General features: G+C 39.6%; 1 protein-coding gene across 5 annotated transcripts in view; it reads right to left on the bottom strand.

Moving 5' to 3' along the window:
* The window catches only part of mtmr4 (myotubularin related protein 4), a 55,513-nt gene continuing 34,248 nt past the window's right edge, over positions 1-21,265 (bottom strand). For 4 of the 5 annotated variants that reach the window (XM_060862562.1, XM_060862563.1, XM_060862565.1 and 1 more), the window contains 17 exons: positions 16,569-16,685; positions 14,184-14,213; positions 12,667-12,749; positions 11,493-11,659; positions 11,250-11,346; positions 9,915-10,028; positions 9,545-9,729; positions 8,077-8,205; positions 7,251-7,362; positions 6,524-6,719; positions 5,655-5,840; positions 5,054-5,224; positions 4,720-4,874; positions 3,213-4,302; positions 3,004-3,114; positions 2,584-2,672; positions 1-2,259 (listed from right to left, as the gene is read on the bottom strand). In XM_060862562.1, coding sequence (XP_060718545.1) covers positions 2,082-2,259; positions 2,584-2,672; positions 3,004-3,114; positions 3,213-4,302; positions 4,720-4,874; positions 5,054-5,224; positions 5,655-5,840; positions 6,524-6,719; positions 7,251-7,362; positions 8,077-8,205; positions 9,545-9,729; positions 9,915-10,028; positions 11,250-11,346; positions 11,493-11,659; positions 12,667-12,749; positions 14,184-14,213; positions 16,569-16,685 — 3,210 coding nt within the window. In that variant the 3' untranslated portion in view covers positions 1-2,081. The remainder of the gene's footprint in view (positions 2,260-2,583; positions 2,673-3,003; positions 3,115-3,212; positions 4,303-4,719; positions 4,875-5,053; positions 5,225-5,654; positions 5,841-6,523; positions 6,720-7,250; positions 7,363-8,076; positions 8,206-9,544; positions 9,730-9,914; positions 10,029-11,249; positions 11,347-11,492; positions 11,660-12,666; positions 12,750-14,183; positions 14,214-16,568; positions 16,686-21,265) is intronic. The other variant, XM_060862561.1, reaches the window with a different exon arrangement.

The raw sequence follows: 21,265 nt of genomic DNA on the forward strand, positions 1-21,265 counted from the left end.
CACAGACTTTTTTTTTATATTTTATTTTTATTTGCGCCATGGGATTGGACTTGAACAGTGCAATTCTTTACAACATTTACTAAGTGACAAATTCCAGCCACTAGTACAGATAATATTACAGTGGGTTTGGTTGACTTTTTCTAAATCAAGTGTTCCTTCATCATTTTGCCATTTGAAAGAAAAAAAACTATCATTAGGCATCAAGAGAACCTCAGAAAATATTGACTTGCTAAGTAATCGTACCATTATACGTTTAGTCATTACTGATAAGTGACATGGTGCATTCCAAGAGAGAAGAAAAAAATCTAAATGAAAATAAATGGCACTAGTATTTCAAGGAACACAGTAAAACAATGTCCACCTACTAACCACTTGTGAGACAAAAATTCTTTGTTTTTTTTTTTGTTTTTGAGGGTTTATGTAATGCTAATATTCCAATTCAGAGAACTTTACTCAGGTCTGAATAATTCGAATGATCTGAACCCTGAACTTACTGAATATCCCATCATTTGCTCCCTGTGTTTTTCAACACTGTTTTTAACATGCCAAGAAAAGTTTAGTTTAAATTACTGTCATATTTGTACAGCCCATTTTTATTTATTTTAGTAAACTAGTATACTAATCAGCTAACATGACATTTTTAACAGTTATTAAAAAGGTGGCATTTTGGATTTTTAGTGCAAATTATATAATTTTTATATATAATTGCAAACCACTGATTCACAATATTGCAGTGTGACCGATCAGTCAGTTTTACTTCTTTAAAGTTGACATTTTACCCTTTTCTTAAAAAACAAAAAAAAAAGAAGAAAAAAAAAAGCATAAAGCAGTTAGGTTCAACAGAACTGTAATTCACATAACAGGCAGTAGAGGGCTTAAAGATTATAAACTGCTCCTTCAAACTATTTTATCCTTCTTCTTGTATGTTAAACTGTAAAACATTAACGGTGGCAATTAGGATTTGACTCAATGGACAAGAGCATGTTAAGAACAGTATTGCAACAAGGAAGAACAGTACAACATTGCTACAGTATCCTTTAGCATCCACTCTGACATGCACCCTCTCTCTCTCTCTCTCTCTCTCTCTCTCTCTCTCTCTCCAATATGGGCAGAAGAAACAAGCACCTCCCATCACGTGGATCATGTTCGTTTGTCTCCATCCTTTGTACAGCAGCTCATTTACACAACCTCCTACCAATGCAAAGATTATTTTCCACATTATAACTGGCCTTAGTTCAGTTTCAATGGCAACATTGATCTCTTCCATGGCTCCTTTCAGACATACAAAAAGGCCAAAAAAATAAAAGAAAAAAAAAGAAAAAAAATAAAAGAAAGAAAATAAAAAAAAAAAATAAAAAAATAAAAAAAAAATGCTACATTCAAGTTCAGACCACAGAGTAAACAAACCGCACATTTTCTCCCTTTCGCCCTCGGTTTGGTCTCAGATTTCCCTCAAATTTACAACAGCTTAGAGTGCACAAAATAATGATACAAAATTAGTTTTCTTTTAAATACTGTAGCAGCAGCATCATCTTTTATTCGGCAAGCCTCTGGGTGGAGCACGAGACCATGGAGTCACTGGCTTCAAGGGCAGATGAGAGATTGTCCTCTAAAGATTTTTTGTATTGGTGTTTGGTTTTAATACAAGCTCAAGAGGGCTAAATCTGTGTCCGTACCATGACACAGACTTCTACAGAGTTATGGATATAATGTGACTTATTTTTGAGATGAAAAAGCTTTTCACATTAGGGCCACTTTAGTCACAGTGCCCTCTGGTGGATGTTTCACCAGAACGATTTCTCCATCAACGAGAAAGGAGAGTAGTTCAGCTCAGTTCAGCTCCTCTGTGTGATTAAAAAAAAATCTTCACCTCTTTCTCTTTTTCAGACTTTAAGTCGTCAATCCGTTCTCTGACAGTTTTTGCTTGCCCACTTCCTTGCAGTGCTTTAGCGCACAACAACCCATGAATCCTCACTAACTGGTGTGGGCGTTGCGTCTCTGCCAAAAACAGCAGGTGACTCTCATGGCACCTACATAAGGGGGCCTGGAAAGCCCACAGGGTGGGAATTCGATTAACACACTCAGCTCGAGGCTGTGGCGATGGGCTTTTTGAGCTGTTGCGAGCGAAGTTCCCGCGTTCGACTCTCCAGCAGCAGGTCATAGCACGAGTTGCACACCAGCACTGGATCGTATAGCTGCTGATCGGGGATGGGCAACTTCAAGTGGCAGCAGTCTTTACAGAACACGTTTCCACAGTTCCTGTTAAGACGGACATATTCTTTTAGTTAATATCTGAATGCTTGCGGAATACAGTTTTTATTAAATAATCAACATTATAATTATTTAAAAATGTCCGTCGGCAAGAAACAAAATTACTATCACAAGTGCATAGTAATGCACACAACATCTATTTGTTAAAAAAACAACAATATGGGGGGGGTATGGAATAACAAACACTTCAGCAAAATATCATAGCAACCTTATATTTTCGATTTTTACCAATTAGCACCTTTTGCCTCTTCGCCCATCACCACACACTAATTTAAAACGCAGTGTGGTGCATTTTGGTTTAATGGTTTTTACCTGCAGTGATGTCGTCTCTTAGCAATCCAGAACTCGCTGTCACAGTTGAAGCAATGTGTGGCCATATGGTCTGGAACCCATCTGGTAACCTGTGCGAGGGTCAGAAGGAGATTTGGGTTCAGATTTAACACCCTAACGTAGTAAAAAAAAAAAAAAAGCATTTAACTGACTCAAACACAAGTCCACATGACTCTTATAAAGCACAGAAATTATACTTAATTTTTATAAAATGTCCTCATACAATTACTGAGCTCACTGCTGCTTTACAGATAATCCTTTTCAATCACTTAAGCTATTAAATTTCCATCACTTTCCAGAAGCATGAATCACATTTAAATACTCCAAAATCCTTGGTTCTTTAGGCAGTTATGCGTTATAGTAAATTCAAAGACTACAAAGTTAAATTTCAAAGAGACTCACCTCAGTATCCTTTCTCTCCACTCGATCCCAGCTGCCCTCACTGAGGCGGTCTTCGCTGTGGGCCGAGAGAGAGTCCTCTTCGTCACCATCATCTGACTCTCTGAGGCATGTCTAACAAAACAAGGAGACAGGAGAGATTAGCAAATAAAAAATAAAAAAAAACCAAAATGTATTTCTTTGCCCTCTGTAATTTCTGGGGTGTCACTCACAATGTCATCCTCGTAATAGATGTCTGGCTCGGATGGTGGCGAGCTGTTTTGCCTGCTCTCCAGTTTCATCTGCAGCTGCTTGACCTGCCGTCGCAGCACCTCCACTTCCTGCTTGTAGCTAGCCTCGATCTGGCGTAGGCGTTGCTGCACGGCATCCAGTGGCACTGGCAGGCCGTCATCGTCCACACAGTGAGATGAAGGTGGAATTTGCCGGAACGATGGTCCCAGGGCTGACGAGAAGGATGAAGTGCACAGTGCAGCGTTTTTCACCGCTGACATCCAACCAAGCTGGACCGGACTACTCAGATTTCGTGGCCCTTCTCTGTACCCTCCGTTGGTACTACTAGACTGGGCACGGAGAAGTTTCTTAACACTCTGAGTCCACTTTTCATCATTTGTAGACAGACCGGAGACTTTTTGAACAGAATGCAGTTCGGCTTCGATGCCATACTCGTCCTTTATGGTTTCAGTGGAATCCTCCAAGTGGACAAGCGTAGTGAGTTTTTTGATCTCTAAAAGCTCCCCAGCAGTAGGTGAAGGGAAGTCGAGCGTCACGGCGGTGCTCTCTTCCTTCTCTATGCCGTTTGAGATCGGTGCATTAGGGGGATCCTCAGTAGTAGTGAATGGGAAAGTGGTACTAACAGTCCTAGCCTGCTCTTGCTGTGGTGATGGTGGAAGTGTAGGGCTGGTGTTTTGAAGCAAAGTTTGGTGTAAAATGGGTGGGGCTTGTGACACCGGAGAAACGGGGTCTAATGTTAAGGGATGAGGCAAGGATGGCAGAGGCTGTGTGGTGAGACATGGTTCTGGGCTGTTATTCACACAGCTGTCCTGATAAGACTCAGAGGAGGGTGAGGGTGAGGGTAGCGTCTCCTCACACGTATCCACCTCCTGGTCATCACAAGACAATTTGATGTCAGAGGTAAACTCTAAGTTGTCTGTAAAACTGCCACCCTGGCCCATCATAGGCTCCAGAGGCGGCCTTCCCTCTTGGCAGTGCTTGTTGAGGTTAGGATCGCTGGAGGTGCGTGTGAGGGCTAAGCCGTTTTCAAAAGCGCTCACCAAGTTGTCCATTGAACGCGTCTTAGGTAGCCTGTAATAAAATATGACAACACTGTAGTTTCCATTAAAATGCTAAAACACTGGTATCCTATAATTAAACTAATTGCTTTTTTTTTTTTAAATACTATTTTAATAGTGTGTGCAATGGTGATGTAACAAATCTAAAAACATTGTCCATGATTAATCGACATTTACAGCAGGGAAAACAGAGAATTTTATTTTTCATATCATAATGCACAGTTAATATATTAATTATTAATTCAATAATTCTTGAATTGATATAGAAAATAATTTTATAATAATAAGCCCCATTCTGTTTTATGGTGTTATTTTCTTCTGATGTTCTGCTATGATAGCTGTCCAGAAGAGGGCATATCTGCACAAGCCGTATCCTGTCTTAGCTTTAGTTCTCTGATCAGAATAAACTAAGGGTGACTGCTGTACTGACCTGTCGAGAGAGCGCGAGGTGAGCTCCTCTCCCTGAGATGAGGGGCTCAGGTAGATTTCCATAGTGTCCTCGGCTGCGGTGCACGGGGACGAGGTGGGCAGATACACCGCAGTCCACAACTGCAACGCTCGCGTGTGACACACAGGCTGCAAGATCTGTCGCGGGGTTAGAGGTTGCTAAAAGTTAGTCCAGATGCATTTTGTGTAGTCACGTCCAGTCAAAATCTAATCGAACTCTTAAAGGTGTAAGATGATTATTAAGATCAATGCAAACAGTAAATCAGCACTCCACTATTTTTTCTTGCTAAATAGCTTGTTAAAAACTAGAAGATTACCACATCATGGCAGGGGATGTAGAGAAAGTTTTGAAAGTTCTTGTTGCCGGCACGGAGCAGCGACCAGACAGAGCATGTCCGCTTGTAGATGTTTCGAGATTCTCGCTCTCGGGCATTATTACACAGGAATGTTCCGTATAGACACGAGTACGTGTGCTGCACCAGCTTCACCTGCAACACATACACATATGTATTGGTCCTGGTTAAGTATTATTCTCCTCCCCCCCCAAGTTTATATCTCAAGTTTCATCGTTTGCCAAATGCAGTGGTCTTTATATCCATCCTTCTTTCTCTCTTTCATTTTTCTTACATCTCTACTAATATTAACAAATGGATTAAGGATGTGAAAAATTTCAATTTAAAGTCTTCTGTCTAAATTTTATTAAAAATATAAAAACAGTACGAATTGTTTCGCTGAAAAATAGCTAAACAATTAGCAAATGATCACACCAAGAATAGAGTATAGCCTTAAGAAACAGAATAAACAATCTACTTGCATTTTAACAATCTGGACCAAACACAAGAAGAATTGTGAGATCGTTGGAATTCAGTATGGGAACAAATAGATAAAATAAATGTGTTCGATGCAGAGGACACGCACCAGAAAGGCCTCAGTGAACTCAAATAGGCAGGGAAACTGTTTTAAGAGCTGATGGACGCAGTCGAGCCACTGTAGGAAAACCGGGCACTGCTCGTTCACGTCCTCAGCGTTCTCACCGTGGCCACAGCGGTCCGCAAACTTGTGCCCGAAATCCAGCCACTCTGTTTCCACCAGCACCTGGAAACCCTGTTGAGATTAAAAATATGTTGCTCAAAGTCACGCAATAACAGTATTTGCTTTTTAACAGCACTATTATTATACAACATGGCATTATTTAACTCAATACATTACACAGGTGGAGCAGTCAGTGTGCTGAAGACGTAAAAAAACATTTAAAAAATAACTATACTGAATACAAGAGTCCTGGTTACAAATCTAGAGTATGAGTATCCAGGTGTGATTATTAACTGAATCAATGTTTCAATTTTTGAGTGCGTTTCCTCCCAACAGGAAAAAAAAAAGTAGAACATGGGATCTTATAGATGAATTCAGATTTATGCCTTCACATGGAGTAAATAAAATCATAAAAAGTATGCAACTTGATGAAGAGACCGATATTGTTACTAAGCACGGAAACGCACAAAAAGAGCAAAGATTATCTTCAGAGGTGCTTTAATTCGGCCAAATCCGAGGAAAATATTAAATATATTCTTTTAAGAAAGCTCAGTAATCCCCCAATTAAAAGGTGATTTCATTCAGTTTACTCATCCGTGCACCAGTGAGTCCTTTAGTTTCTCCTCATGCACTGTGTACTTGGGTGATGTTGGGTGATGTAGGCGCTGTGTTTATTGTGTTGTGATGTATCCTGCTCTCACTATCTCAGCCTTTTATTCATGTATTTCTAGATTTTCTTACAGATTTAATTTTACCTCAATAGTTCTGTAGTAGGGGTCAAGCAGGACCTTGGCAAGCGCCACAATCTGTGGTGTGCGGTCCCAGCCATCAGAGCAGTGCACGAGCACCGGACGTCCGTCCCTCTCCACGGCGGAGCTCACCAGAGTGGCTGCCTTCAGCATGACCGACAGGTGCTGCAGCCAGCGTGTGCTCTCTAGTGCAGACAGCCAGCTGCGACAGAATATAAAACAATAATTTTACATATTATTAGAAATATAAGTCCTCAGATAATTTTAAAAACACGCTTTTTGGTGTACAGCCTTTTGCTACAGCAGTCTGGCATCTAGTATTAATAATTAATATCCCCGCAATCGGCCTAAACAAGGCCTTGTGAAAAAGGCCTATATAACGCTAACCTTTAAAGTGCAAAGGAATATGTCAGCATCTCTGAGCCTAATTTAGACCTGTCCCAGTTAATCTGAACCATGCCACAGAGAAAGAAATAGCCAATAAAAACTGTAAGTGGAATCCACTCTAAATATTCGGTATCGTACGGCTGAGAATATTTACTCTTCTTACTAGCTCTGGGCCACAAATAAAATGTAGTAAGAGCTAAATGTAAGAATAAGACATATTAAGATGAAAGTACATCAAAATATAGTTGCCGTTTTAACAATTTAAATATGACACGATTGTCCTTGCTGATACTTTGTTAGCAAACCATGGTATTGAAGGTGACAAAGGTCAGCAGTGTATACTCACTTGCCCGGATCAGGGATTTGACTGCACACAGCTCTTAGAGACTGGAAACTGTTCCTGATGGAGTGGATATTAGCCATGCCCATGAACATCACCTCACAGTTTGGGTAGTACTCTACAGACACAAGCAGACACACACACACACACACGTTAAAACACAGTGAAACTCAGCGGTGATATAAACCTAAACCATGAAGAACCATGTCACCATTATAAAATGTTCTGGTAGTGGAACTGAAACCTGGATTGTGATCAGATTGGGTTGACTGATCATTTCCAATGATGATGCAATTGGTGCATCATCAGTAGAAGTTTAAGGCAGTCAGGCTGGTGTTATAATCTTGTTCTGCCACTCAGCTAAGGGGCTTTTAGCCTTCAATTCGTCTCAATTTTATAAGAATTATAGTACTTCGATTATTTTCAACGAGAGGCAGACAAGGAAGGTGAAGCAACATGGGGCAGAGCAGCAGATGGTGAAGCGGCGGGTTTAATCCAGCAGACTATTGCGTGTGCCTGACAGGAGAATGCAGCCAAAAGGTTTCCCATTGCAGATGCAGAGACGGGCAGAGCACAGAATGACGTGTAGCATCTCGTGTAAAAAGCCCTTTATACCCAAATAACCCTTCAAAGCAACCTGCCTGACATGTTCTGCTTGTGCTAAAATTAGACAGGCTGAAAAGAAACCACTGAATTTGCTTGTCATATGCTGTATCGCAGCATGGCAGCTAATGACTCACGGCACAGCTGTGCACCAACATGTCTCCACCCAGGAGTACTGTCCCCTGTGTGAACTCGGAGTGTGTATGTGGGGATAAAGACTGCTGCTTACCTTCACACTCACAGCCACCCCCCTTGGCGCGATTGGCCACTGCGGCAGTGTAGGATCGCGCATCCAGGATAAGCAGCTTCTGTGGTGCAGTGCTGGCATCAGGACCTGAACCCACAGCCAGGGATGAGTCTGAGAGACAGAGAGACAGCAGCGTGTGGAAAAAACAAACAAAAACAAAACATTAATTGGCTCTGGAAAAACCTTAATTAACCACATTTACCAGCAAAACAGAGTCTACAACTAACTAAACCTCACAAATAATTGGATAACTGCGGAAAGCTGAAAATGATCAGCTTGTCTGACGAGCATTGATGAAAGGTATTAAGGGATAAACTCCTGGTGATAATAAATAGGTTGATTAAAGAATTACATATCCTTACGATCAAAAAGTAACTGGAGATTAAAAATGCTTAAAGTTCAGAACTCATTTGGAATGAATGTTCGTTCCTTTTCGAAGTTGGAGTGTGAAAAACTAAAAAGACGGCTGATAATCACAAAGATGACCTTTCCAAAAGAGTCGCCCCAAATATTACAATAGGGTTATTAACAAAACAGTCATTTCCACTTTGCCCAACTGCATCTGCTCCAAACAGCGACCCACTTGTCTTCAGTCCCCAGAAAAGTTTGTGTCCCTGTTTGTTAACTAATTACAAATGGCTCGCGACCAAATCACTATTCTTGCCTGAATAATCTATATGCCATTATTATCTGAGGGAACTGGAACCATTAGCGAATTAATTGGCACAGACACTGGAGTTTAATTGCAGATTCGGTTGCAGTTTAAAAAGGAGGAGAATGATCCTTGGCTTTCATCACATCAATTCCCATTAATTTACTATCAGTGGAAGAACAATGAACAAAAAACAGGACAGAGCACATTTATCTAACGCTGCAAAACTTCTGTCTGTACACAGGGTGAATTGGACTAGCAACTGTACATTATTCACATGATCCAAAGTTGTTATATTCCCAGAGTTTATACGGCTTAAGAAATATCGATATTTTCACCTCTCACTGAAAGTCATGATAAAAAAATAGAAGAGCTTGTTATTTCTGAGGCGAGGATATTTTCTATACTCGGGAATATTCTGGATGGTACTTTACAGGTCTCCAGAGACCTCCAGAGAATCGATTTTAGTACAATTTCAGTTCAGGGTGCCACAATGTGATTACAAATCAATGTTTTGTGCATTTTATTTTTGCCTAAATTATGATTTAAATGACGTCCATTTGGTGCTGTGCTCAAAATTATTTTCCTCTGTCTCGAAAAGCACTATTTCCTGCATTTCCATTCGATTACATAGCCAAATGTACCAAAAATAAATATATTAAAACCAAATAATCTGCTAATGCTAAAATAAGAAACACTAAAGAGAAATCACATCATTTGCTTGTTCTAATGAATTCTGACACGTGGTATGCTAACATTTCGTGGCACCCTGTTTAGCTTGTACAGTTGGAACATTACCGAAGTCGCAGTCAGAAGAATCGGCTCCTTCCCCTCGTGTCCTGCAGGATGCTCGGGCTCCAGGATCCAAAGCGCAGGCCTTGGCGATGGACGTAACCAAGTATTCGTCCTCGGTGTTCCTCCATCCCCACCAGCTGATCTCAGGTTGACTACAGCGTGCTATCACAGCGCCATTCTTCTGGTGCCTGAGACGAAGACCGAGGTTGAGAAGACACGCCACAAACCATTAAAATTCTAAAAGTGTCTCCAACGGTTACGATACAAACATTACAGCAAGAAACCAAATCATTTTATTTTCACCAGGGCAGGAGACTACTATTACTACTTGTAAGGGTGACGCGATTTTGATGATACTTTGTGTATACCTTACCTGTACACCACTACTGGAATTCTCTTCCAGGACCTGAAAGAGGCCACACTTTCCAGTTCCTTATCGGTGATCCACACTGGCACTAGTATCTTCTGAGGGTAACTGGAGCACAGTCTGATCATAGCAAGAAAAAAGGACAGATTTGAAGATTAATACGCTTTAATAAAACAATAAATGAGAACATAACCATTCCTCTATTTTCTCCCTAATTTGTTCGGGCTAATTCTAACTCTCCCCTTTCACACTACAGCTAGCAGATGGGGAGGGAGAGATAAAGGCATGCATCCTATAAGACACACCTTTAACTCCCAGTAAACAATTTTCATCTGTGTCACTCAGAAGCCCAGAAAACTCATTTCGGATAAATTCCTGCTTCTATTAGTTGTGGTTTTGTGTATTATTGCAATTACTCCAGCATTTTCCAACCCACGTTTTCTCTCTTTTTAACAGCATCTAAATATTTGTAGTCTTAGATTTTTCCCTTTAAAAACAAGTCAATACATAGTTTCTGAGCAAATGTTCCATAAACATTAATAAGGCTGGACTTTATTTTCATAGGTCAAGGAGTTTTCAAAGTTTTCAAGGTCAATCGACCTTGTGATTATGTTACTTTTGGAAGGCTCAAGTAAGATGAATTACTCTACGGTGGTGGAAAGTGGGAAAAGTCAGGAGGAATGGCACCAATTCTGTTCAATCAGATTGATGACTGCATTGTATTCGTTAGTCTATTATCATCATGCTGATTGATTAATTCCCTCAAGGGGGTTCAGGAACATATAACACACAGATTAATGAGAGAAAACTACAAGCAACAGTACACACACTCATCTGGTTGGGGTGTGCTGCTGATCCCAGCAGGTCCTGGTCTGCTTTAATTATCTACAGCTATGGTACATCTATGGTACACACACGCACACCCCTACTGTTCGTTCCCTTCAAAATGATTATCTCCATTTCACGGCATCGCCTCTGGGGCTCTGTGGCAGAACCCCCAGCTGATACACACAAATGTGTGGGCACACAGACATACCACGTGAGCTGGCTGTTTATAAGCCTGGGTTCCTCTTACTGTTTGTGTGTACGTGTTTAAGTGTCCTTCAGATGCTTAGCACAGGCAGAAGATTTCAATCCAAGCACAATAACATCTTAATTCCGTCATCACACTTCAACCACTTACTTGTCTTGGAGCCAAATGTTGCAGCACAACCCTAAACTAATGCTTAGTTGAAGAAATTTTTATCACAGCTTTCAATCTTTAGAAGTCAATCATCACAATACACTGAGTTTACACAAAAGACAATTTTGAAAGATAGCGCCAAAGTTTGTGGATCGTACTTGTAGTTGCTGTTGATGTCAGACACTCTCCAGGCGTTCTGCATGTCGAAGCCCATTCTCCTCACCTCCGTCTCCATCCTGTGACGAACATGATCGCCTGAGACGTGGAAGAAAGAAGCTGAATCAGTACAAATCTGTAAAGTGTTTCTAAAAATCAACATGTTCTAAATTAAAAAAAAAGGCAATGCACATGTAACGTTTAGAGCCAAGTCCACATTTCAGTTTGTGCGTGTGAGTATATACCAGGCCTGCAGAGATGTAGGTGCTGATCTTCATCGTCAGCACAGCCCCCAAGGCTCCAAGCGTGATAGGCCAGAGCAAAAAGGTCCTCCAGACGGGAGGGGTGAGATATAGCTCGATTTAGTCTCTTCAGCCACTCCTGACACTGCTTAAACGTGGAGAAGTGACACCTGAAGGACACAAACATCATCATCATCAAAAACTAATCAACAACACACTGCTATTCAAATGTCATTCAGCAGAAAAGGAAAAATAATCCACTCTGCTGTGGTGGTCGTCCAAAGTCTTCCATCATCTCTGGTCCAAATTGTATCTAGATATTTAGTTAAGTTAGTATGTGTGTGGTGTGTCACAGGTTGCTCTGTGCATACAGCGGGTCAGACCTTGCTGGTCTGTATTGTTAGGAAAATGAAGCAATTCTGGCATGTAACACTTACTGTGTCGATCCTTATGGGAGAGATAACATGATGAAATGATAAGCAAAAGGCTGAACAGCTGAGCAGAGGACAGTGCTCTAATCCAGAAAAAGGGTTAGGATTTGGATTGAGGCTTAGTTCCTCATCAGAGCTATGAAGGGGGTTGATTGGAGGCCGCTTTTTTCCCTATTAACGTTTAATCCATGCACGAGTCAAAAAGCTGGGCTCAGGCTTTTCCATGTGTTCTGAAGCGTTGATCTATAATTTCAATTGAAATCCAATTATTTATGATTACTGGGAAGTATTATTATAAAAAGATGAATGTTAACTAGGACACAGAAGTTACATCACACCTCAATCAATAAAGATTATTGTGCACAAAATGGCCGGCACGCAGGACGATCTGATCGGAAATGGACTCAACAAACCTTGTTGTCTCTCCGATTGGTAATTTTAAACGTGTTTCTCTCCAAATCAGTCGGGTTCTGATTTTCTCATGTACAAACCCATGTGAGTTATTGAAATAATGAGCTTGTGGCTTTTCTTCAAAAGTAAGCTCTCAGTCATGGCCGTTTTATATAATTATTAGAAGTTGTGAGCATCTGTTTGCCACTCCACAGCTACAGAGACAGTGAAAAGAAACCACAAAACCTAGAACTGACATTATTTAAGTACATTTGAAGTTGGAAGCTTTGTGCCTTTTAATTGTGTGTGTGTGTGTGTGTGTGTGTGTGTGTGTGTGTGTGTGTGTGTGTGCATACCTCACTACTTTGGAGTCCTTACAGATGATGTGCAGCTGGAACATATCCCTGCTCTCCACACCTTCAATCAGCCTGAGAGGCACCTACAACAAATCACAGTCAAGCAGCATGTTAATGAAACAAGTAAACAGAGAAAACCCATCTGTTTTTAACAGGAACTATGAGAGGAACTGTATAGCATGTATCTGAGTGGAAAAGCGTGCTTTTGTGCTGATTAAATCCTGTTCTGTATCCTGAGTCCTGGCCTTGATTTCCAGGCATCAGCTGGAAATGTTGCTCCACTGAACTACTAATCGTCTTCTATTCTGGTTGTTTCCAAGCGCATTTGAAATACAGGTGATCCAAGTGGACAGAGGAGTTACGAGCAGGGATTTTCTATGGTCAGTCAAGTCAAGCATTTTTTTTAATCCACTCAACTTTGTGCTGAAGTTACAGTGAATCCAGATATCCCACTGTGAAAACATTAATAGATCTGGTGCTACTAATAGCTTATATACGAAAAAAAAAAAAAAAAGAGAAAATAATTATCCTGGGAACTCCATAGGAGTTTGCCTTATTCATTTATGGGTTTATTTCATTTTTTATTTCATTGCTGTTTTAAAAAACTTGATTTGAATACATCATTTTGGACAACACTTCTCTTTACATATGCTATAATAAGTGTGACAACACAAACTGCTTCTTACAAGACTTGAGGGTTTTACCCATTTTTCCACCAACAAATCATTTAGTTAACTGCATACCAATGATGGAGTTCCAGTCAGTCAATGAATACCAACAGAATGTTGGGTTCTAGACAATTTACGACTAACAAAATTGGGGTTGGGATTCTGTTCTATTTTACACCAAGATACTTTGGGGGTTTCTACTCAATTTTACAACAGAGCTCCACTACAGTATTTTTGCTGATTTAAATCAAACAGTACTTGGGATTCAAGTCGATTTTTGGGATGAATTTTGGGCTGTATTTGATTTACAGCAAAAGAACTTGGAGGTACCTTTTGACTTGACACCGCAAAAATGATCAATACCAAAAAAAATATATATAAAAAAAAAAACTACAATGTTACTGATTCATATGATAGGTCTGTGCGGATTTTCCATTTGAATCTATAAAAACAGACAAACCTTTAAAAAAAACAAACAAACCAAAACTCTGTTTATATGAATACATGAATCTCCAACAGGGTGCTACTAATGCAATCTTGACCAGGAACCATAAACCATGCAGCTTAGTAGTGGCCCAATGGCCAAAGTACCTTTTTTTTTTTTTTTGGGGGGGGGGGGGGGGGGAGAAAAACAGAACTAAAACACTCCTCTTTGAAGGAGTTTTGGCTTTACTTTCTATACCAATAAACATGGATATAGAAAGAAGTCAAGAATTCTGGAACAACATTCTGGCTGTGATTTCATGAAGCCATTAAATAAAAAAAAAAAAAAAAAAGTGGGAAATTGGTTGCAGAGAACTGGAAGTGAAGAGTAAATGAAAAAGGGGCTGATGAGTGCAAAGTACTCACAGAGATCTCAGTGTCCACACCTGGGCACATCTACCACACAGCAGGACACAGACAGAGAGAGGGAGGGAGGAAGGGAGGAAGAAAAAGAAAGAAGGCAGGTGAGAAAATGGAAAAAATAAAATAAATGAATAAATAATAAAAAAATGATGAGAGCAGATTAAAAACACGAGGGGAAAAAAAGAAATGGCTAAGAACAGAACTAAATAGAAAGACCATGCAACAGTGGGAGTGAGTAAAAACATCATAAAATAAGAGTAAATAAGCAGGCTGATGATTCTGTCTCGCGCCTTAGACACACTCGGATAAAGCTGGTAAGTGTAACAGTTAACCTCCCTATTCAGACAGAGATGATGTGCTGGCTGGAAGGTTTCTAGTAATAACTTCAATAGAGATTTATTTAGCAGCTGCACCATGTAAGTATATTATATACATATAGAATAATAATGAAACTTAGAATTGTTGATAGTTAGAAGGAGGCATTTTTTTTTTTGGAGAAGACGTCGAATTAGCAGTGCTTTGGGAGGAATCTCCAGTATTTCCAGAGAGCGCCTGCTTACAGCTGTTAGTCGTAACAGGAACTAGAAATGTATTAAAAGTATGACATGATTCTTTATTAAAATTCCATTTGGATTGTTGCAAGATTGCTGTGGAATAAGGGGAATTTAAAAAAAAAAAAAAAAAAGTGCAACTCTAAGAAAACAACCTATGGTGGTAAAACCATGTCTGCTCTTGTGCAAAGCTTCAAGCATTTATTTCTTTATCATTTTACAATAATGACATGTACATTAAATACGTCATGTCATCTGGTCACGCCCCCTTTTTAAAAGCTACGTGCGAGACAACAGTCGAACGTGGAATGTTAGTTGAGACAATAGGACACTGGAATGTTATACAAGCTCTCACAAGCCTAGCACCCAAGTTGGATTGAGTACAACACGTGTCCCTCAAGCTCGGTGTAGCCAACCGGGTCAAAACAGAACGCTGTCAATCAGGTCCACTTGACACAGCCTGTCTGCAGGGTATTTCTGGGCTGAGCTAACTGTGTTCTTTAGAAAGTGCTGTAGAGTTTGACACTGAAAAGACTGATCTAGTGCCACTTTATGATTACCACACTGACTGCTAGCCTCTGGGAGTCAGAAAAGGACTTTTCCAAAAATAACATGAGTGACGTCATAAGGTATCACGTCACACTTCGCAATGAAGAATCTGCTGTTATGTCACTGTTGTGTCAATGGAAAAAAAAAACAACCATCAATATCTATTTCTAATAGCTATTACAATCAGTATATAATAGTTCACATTAGAAAAATTGGACACACCGAATGCAGTGGAGATTCTCACAGCCAGTTATCAACAAAAACGGATCATTGTTAATTTGTTCCAGGGCAAGCGAGCTCAACATGACCTCATTTACCCTCTGGAGGGCCATGAAAGACTTCTTAGATGAGACGATACGCAAAGTCAAGAAATGGTTTAAATAAGCACTCTACAGGAATCCTCAAGTCAAATAAGATTTTTAGAAATGTAAAGTAGATGGGAAAAAAAAAAGAAGGTAAAATAAATAAATAAATAAAAATGGCTTATTAAATACATACAGAAAATAAAACACCTCCATTGTAAAGTTTGTGTATGGCAGAAAACGCTAATCCTAATTTAACCCAAGTCATTTTTTTTTTTTTTTAAATCTATACGAGTCTCGAACTAAGCTAGTTAGCCAACTAAACTGTGACATAACAGCACATTCATAATTAGTGGTAAACAGTAGAATTGGTTGTCATGGTGGATTTTAGAGGTTGAAAATATGATGCAATCTGAGTCTCCGATACTGAAATCCTTCTCACCTCGAAGTGTGACAAATGCCAGCTGGTTTGATAGCAGTAAAGTGTTCACTTACCTATTTGAGATGGGAACTCATGCACATTTGTAGATCCTAATATTTTTTAAAGCTATTATTTTTAATGGTGTATTGCTTCCATGAGCCATTTTAACAGATTCTGACCATTAAAAAAACAAAACAAAAGAAAATGTCTTTTTTTGTGGGAGTTTGGAGAAAACCTACTATTATTAAACACTAGGTTTAGGGCTGAAGTCGCTTAATAAATAACATGTAGAAACCTGGTTAATATTTATATATAATTATTAGCAGAGAAGGAAAACAGATGCTGCTTTAACTGCAGTCATTGTACAGAGGAAAGGAAATTTATGTTGAGAAAAATGACAGCGGTTGCCATTTTAATTAGCTTTTAGGACTTAATTGAAATTTCACTTCAAAAGTTATATGAAAATGTGCACATTCAGAAAAGAAAGAAAAAAAGAAATGATCTGCCCCAAAAGCAGCAAACATGTCATATGATTGATCAGTCTGTGTGTGTGTCTGTCTCTTACATTGATAATGGAGTCTTTGAACTTAATGTGCAGTCGGTAGTTAGAGATGGCGATGATGGCGTCATCAGCATGGCCCAGAAACTCCACCCCTTCTCCTTGAAGAGTCAGGAAAGGCACCTGCAAAAAACAAACACACAGAAATACAGATTAAAGTGCAAAATATTGTTAAAAGTGCAATATTCCTCACCTCCTCTGTTTCACATCGAGTTTCCTTTTAAAGGTTAAAGACGCACAGCTGAGAAGCCGCTTTATCTGGGGGGCGGAGCCAAAATCCAGACCAGAAAATATAATGCTGGGTCTTTATAAAGAAAAATAATAAAGGAACTAGAGCCGTATTCTGTGCATAGTAACGTTGCAAAATCAGTTTATTTTTAAAAGGATGAGGTTATAACGTGTAGAAACACTTAAAAATATGACAAACCACATCTTTAACCTTAAAACTGAAAAGCCTACATAAGCTACAGTTCTATGTGGTGTAAAAGGGTGACGTCAACCAATCAATCTACACCGTTATAAATCACAGAGGAAAGAAAAGGTCAGAACACCACAACGGGGTGTATGTCGGCGACAACTTGGAGACGACGCCTACTGCATTCCCACAGTTATCCTCCTAACTAAGTGCAGCATTTTATACAACAAACCCACATACAAATTCAAACACAAAGTCTGACACGTTATGAATCATAAAAGGAAAAATAAAACCAAAGGAGTTTCTATAGCGAGGTTTATTACACACTAATAACTACACACTAAGACTACCGAGCAAACTTGGAGCACTCTGTAGACTTTCCCTGTGAGTCTAATGAATCTGGATCTACTTGACCCCCTTTATATGATGCCCGATGGCATCATCCATCCACAAACTGCAAATAAACAGGATCTCAAGCCTATGCCCATGGGGTCCTGTTGGCATGGTGTTAAGAAACCAGGCCTGCTTTTAAAACCCTCTAAACAGTGGAGAGCTTGAGCACTGTGTGTGCAGAGCAAGTTACCTCAGAAGCTGAAGGCAGACTAAACAAAGACGCGCTTGTGTCGAGTGTCTGGCTCTGTTACACAAGGACTTCTGAACATTTGCAAAAAAAAAAAAAAAAAAGCCCAGTAAATCTGCAAAACATTTGGACAGGTTTGGTTCAAATTAATGCATTTCAGCCACCTCTAGCCAGATTTAATGTGAAGCCACACAACGGTGGAAATGTCTAGCTTCTGCGGAAAGGCTGGAAAATTTGTTGACCTTTAAATCTCATACACACCATTTCCGCTGGACAGGACTGGGAATGCATGGACACAGATACTACATACTGTGTGCACAATACAAATTCAATGGTCTCGGCTTAATTTTCTTGAGCAAATACAATGGTCTCAGTTGAACCTAAAGGTTTTTTCATATCAAAATGGAACAAAGAAAATAAATACCTGTCTTCCTTAAGTAAAATTACGAACGTGCACTGATTCGCTGACAATTTTTAGTATGCATTATTAGATAAAAAATTTTTTTTTTAATTATTTTAAAAAAAGTGCCTGTTCCAGTTTTATTTAGTTTTTTTTGTAAATTATAGTTCTTATTTGACGCGGTAGCCTCTGTTCCTGCATCCTGATACTGCTCATTAACCAATTAACAGAAGCATCAAGCAATGATCTTTCATTTGCCATTTGGTTTGTGTACAGCAATCGACCAAAGGGAACTTTCCGACAGAGCACAGTGGAAAAACCTGGAATGTTATCAAACACAAATGATGATTACTGCACTCTCCTCTGGTAGAAATCTTTGTGTTGGGGGGGGAAAAATAAATAATTAAAAAAAAAATTCATTAAAATTATTCCCATCTCCACCCCAGTGGTGCTACGGAATCACAGAACCTGCTTCGTCTCAGCATTTACTAAATGTCCTCCTGCCTCGGAAAGATATTTATGCTTCAGTAAGTCAGCGTGTGAGCTGTTGTGTGTGTGTGTGTGGGTGGCCTTTCCCAAAAGTGGTCTATTAACTATTAGTATAGTAAATGACAAACAAAATGGATTTTAGAGTGCGTGCAAGCAATTTAATTACAGTTCTGGGTCTGACATTTGAATTATCTCATAATGAAACAGCAATTAAAAAGCAAAAGAAATTTGTATTTGAACTGAAAGCCAAACTGTGAAAGTGTCTTTTTGTCTTTTTGCTTTAGACATTTACCAATATGTCTGATAAATCAAAAACACCCAGCAGACAATAAGAGTGATGCTTCCCTTTCAGTCCATGATAAGGGGTCAGGAATACAACTCATTCAGACAAGAGGTAGCCACACACACACACACACACACACTAGAAGCAGAAGAGATATATAAATGGCGAGAAAGGCTTTATATAAAAAAAAAAAAAAAAAAGATTTAGCTCCACCAAGTTGCATTAAAACCAAAATAGCTTTAAGATGAGTCAATGTTTATAAATGAGAAAAAAATGACTAAGAATCCACAAACCCTTAAACTTTTTACAGACATCTACCCACACTGTACTGTACTTAAATCTGAGCTAAAGAAAACTCCTTTATAGAGGCAGATGGGAAGATGTACAGCATCATAAATAAATATATTACCCAAATCAATCAGCTTCACAATGTCTTCATTCACAACTCCATACACATTCAATTCTGTTTAAAATTCTGCTTTCCGATTTTGAATGACCAGAGATGTAAAAACTGCGATTTAAGACCATTTCTAGATGTTTGCAACTAAAGTGTGTATCCTTTACAGAACCATTTCTGTTATAACATATATTGCAATGATTGGAAAATAAAGAACGTCTATGTATCTGAAACACTTCCGCATGCATTAACAAGCGGGACTGTTCAGATGCGTTTAGGATGAATATTTTGCTGAAATCCAGCAATCCTGGTTAACGATTTTCTCTCCTATGTCCCTCGGTGGTGAAGAGAAATACACCTGCTGTCTCAAACCCTGCTGAAGAAAGGGACGCCTAAATTTCACTGAAAACCTGCTGATGGAAAAGAAACAACTGTATGTTTGCCATCACCTGCCTTTCAGACCAAGTCAATAATCATTTGACAATCATGACTATTGTCTGTCAGCTTTGTACATATGCCACATATACAGTAAATAGAGCCTGGTGAACATGCTGGAGGTTTTATTTAAGCTTGACATTCGATATGAAAAAGATTTCCATTCAGTGACTCAGGCTTCAGTGCCACACAGACAAAAACAGCTCCTCTCCTCCATCTGTTATTCATCAGCTCCTCCATGTTCAACTTTCTCCCTAAACACCTGCCCTGTGTAAGTGTGTGTGTGTGTGTGTGTGTGTGTGTGTGTGTGTGTGTGTGTGAGACAGATGGATGCAAAGGTGCCAAAACAAAGGGCACTGGATGAGCAAGACCTCAATATTTGAGAGGAACAAACGATGACTAATAGCCATAAATCTCAGCATATTCATCAAGCTGATAAGGTCTCTCTCTCACTCTCTCTCTCACAACAAGGTTATACAATCACACACACAAATATGTACACAAACACACTCCTTCACACAGAAGACGCACACCTAAAGAGGCAGAGGCACACACTCAAAGAAGCACAGAAACAAACAGAAAGGCCATAAATAGATTATATAGAAAGCACAATTGATCATGATTAATGATTCACCAGGACCCACAGCAAAGAAAAAAAAAAAAAAAACCACCACCACAACCTTCCATGAACAACACACAGCTACAGAAATCTTTCGTGTAAACCTCTATCAAAATCTGGGCCAAATAATCAAGCTGATTAAGAGAAACTTTATGATTCATATTTTTAAACCTTGTTCATTCGATCAAATTAGTATAAAAATAATGCTGCTCTATTTTCCATTTCAGGAAGCATGAAATAAAAACAAAACTAAATAAACAAAAAAAAATCCAGAGAGTAAGGATGGTGGGGAAAAAGTTTCACGTCAGTTCTGTTTAATTGCTGCTGCAGCTTGTAAGTGGAACAGCGTGAGCTGAACTGCTGAGGTTTACGTTCAGAGGATGTTCAGGGCCTGTTTTATACCACAGATTGTTAGTGCGCATAATAAAGTCTAGAAGGCACACACACAGGTGCACACACAGACCAGCCAACAACCTGGCTCCACGATTTCATAAGAATAACAAGGAAATAAGAAAAATTCTTTCATCTTATAAAGCAACCTGAAACCGGAGACTTCGTTCACGTCTCTCCGTCTGTCGTTTACGGGGCTGCTGCAGCATCCCTGATGGCCAAAGCAATCTGCAGAGAAGCGCATTTATTTTTCATGGAGCTGCAGCCGAGCAGGAGCCACCTTGAAAGCAGAAAAGCTTTAAAAGGATCAGATGAGGCCCAGAGGCAGAAATATGGCTATGGAGGGACACAAGAAAGAGTGGAGGGACAGAGAACATGTCTGTTACCATCCAAGATCTCAAAACATCAAGACGAAGTTCAGTACTTTAGTACTTTACTATGAAGTCATGGAACATAATTAATCCAAATAAACCGCTCCCCTTACGCTTTCATTCAGGTTTTTTTCTGCAGCTCCTGGTTCCTCACTTACTGCCAGCATCAAAGTCTAGTAGTGTCTAATTAGACAGCGAGAGAGACAGTAAGCCTGATAGACAGCTACTGCAGAGTAAATCTAGGCAGGGAAGCTTGGCTAAGTGTACACAAGGTAAGAAAGTTCCTACTGCTCCTGACACTGTGACAGAAAATGCTTTTCTGTT

Source organism: Tachysurus vachellii, chromosome 26 (assembly GCF_030014155.1).
Source record: "Tachysurus vachellii isolate PV-2020 chromosome 26, HZAU_Pvac_v1, whole genome shotgun sequence".
In the NCBI taxonomy this organism is placed as follows: Eukaryota; Metazoa; Chordata; class Actinopteri; order Siluriformes; family Bagridae; genus Tachysurus; species Tachysurus vachellii.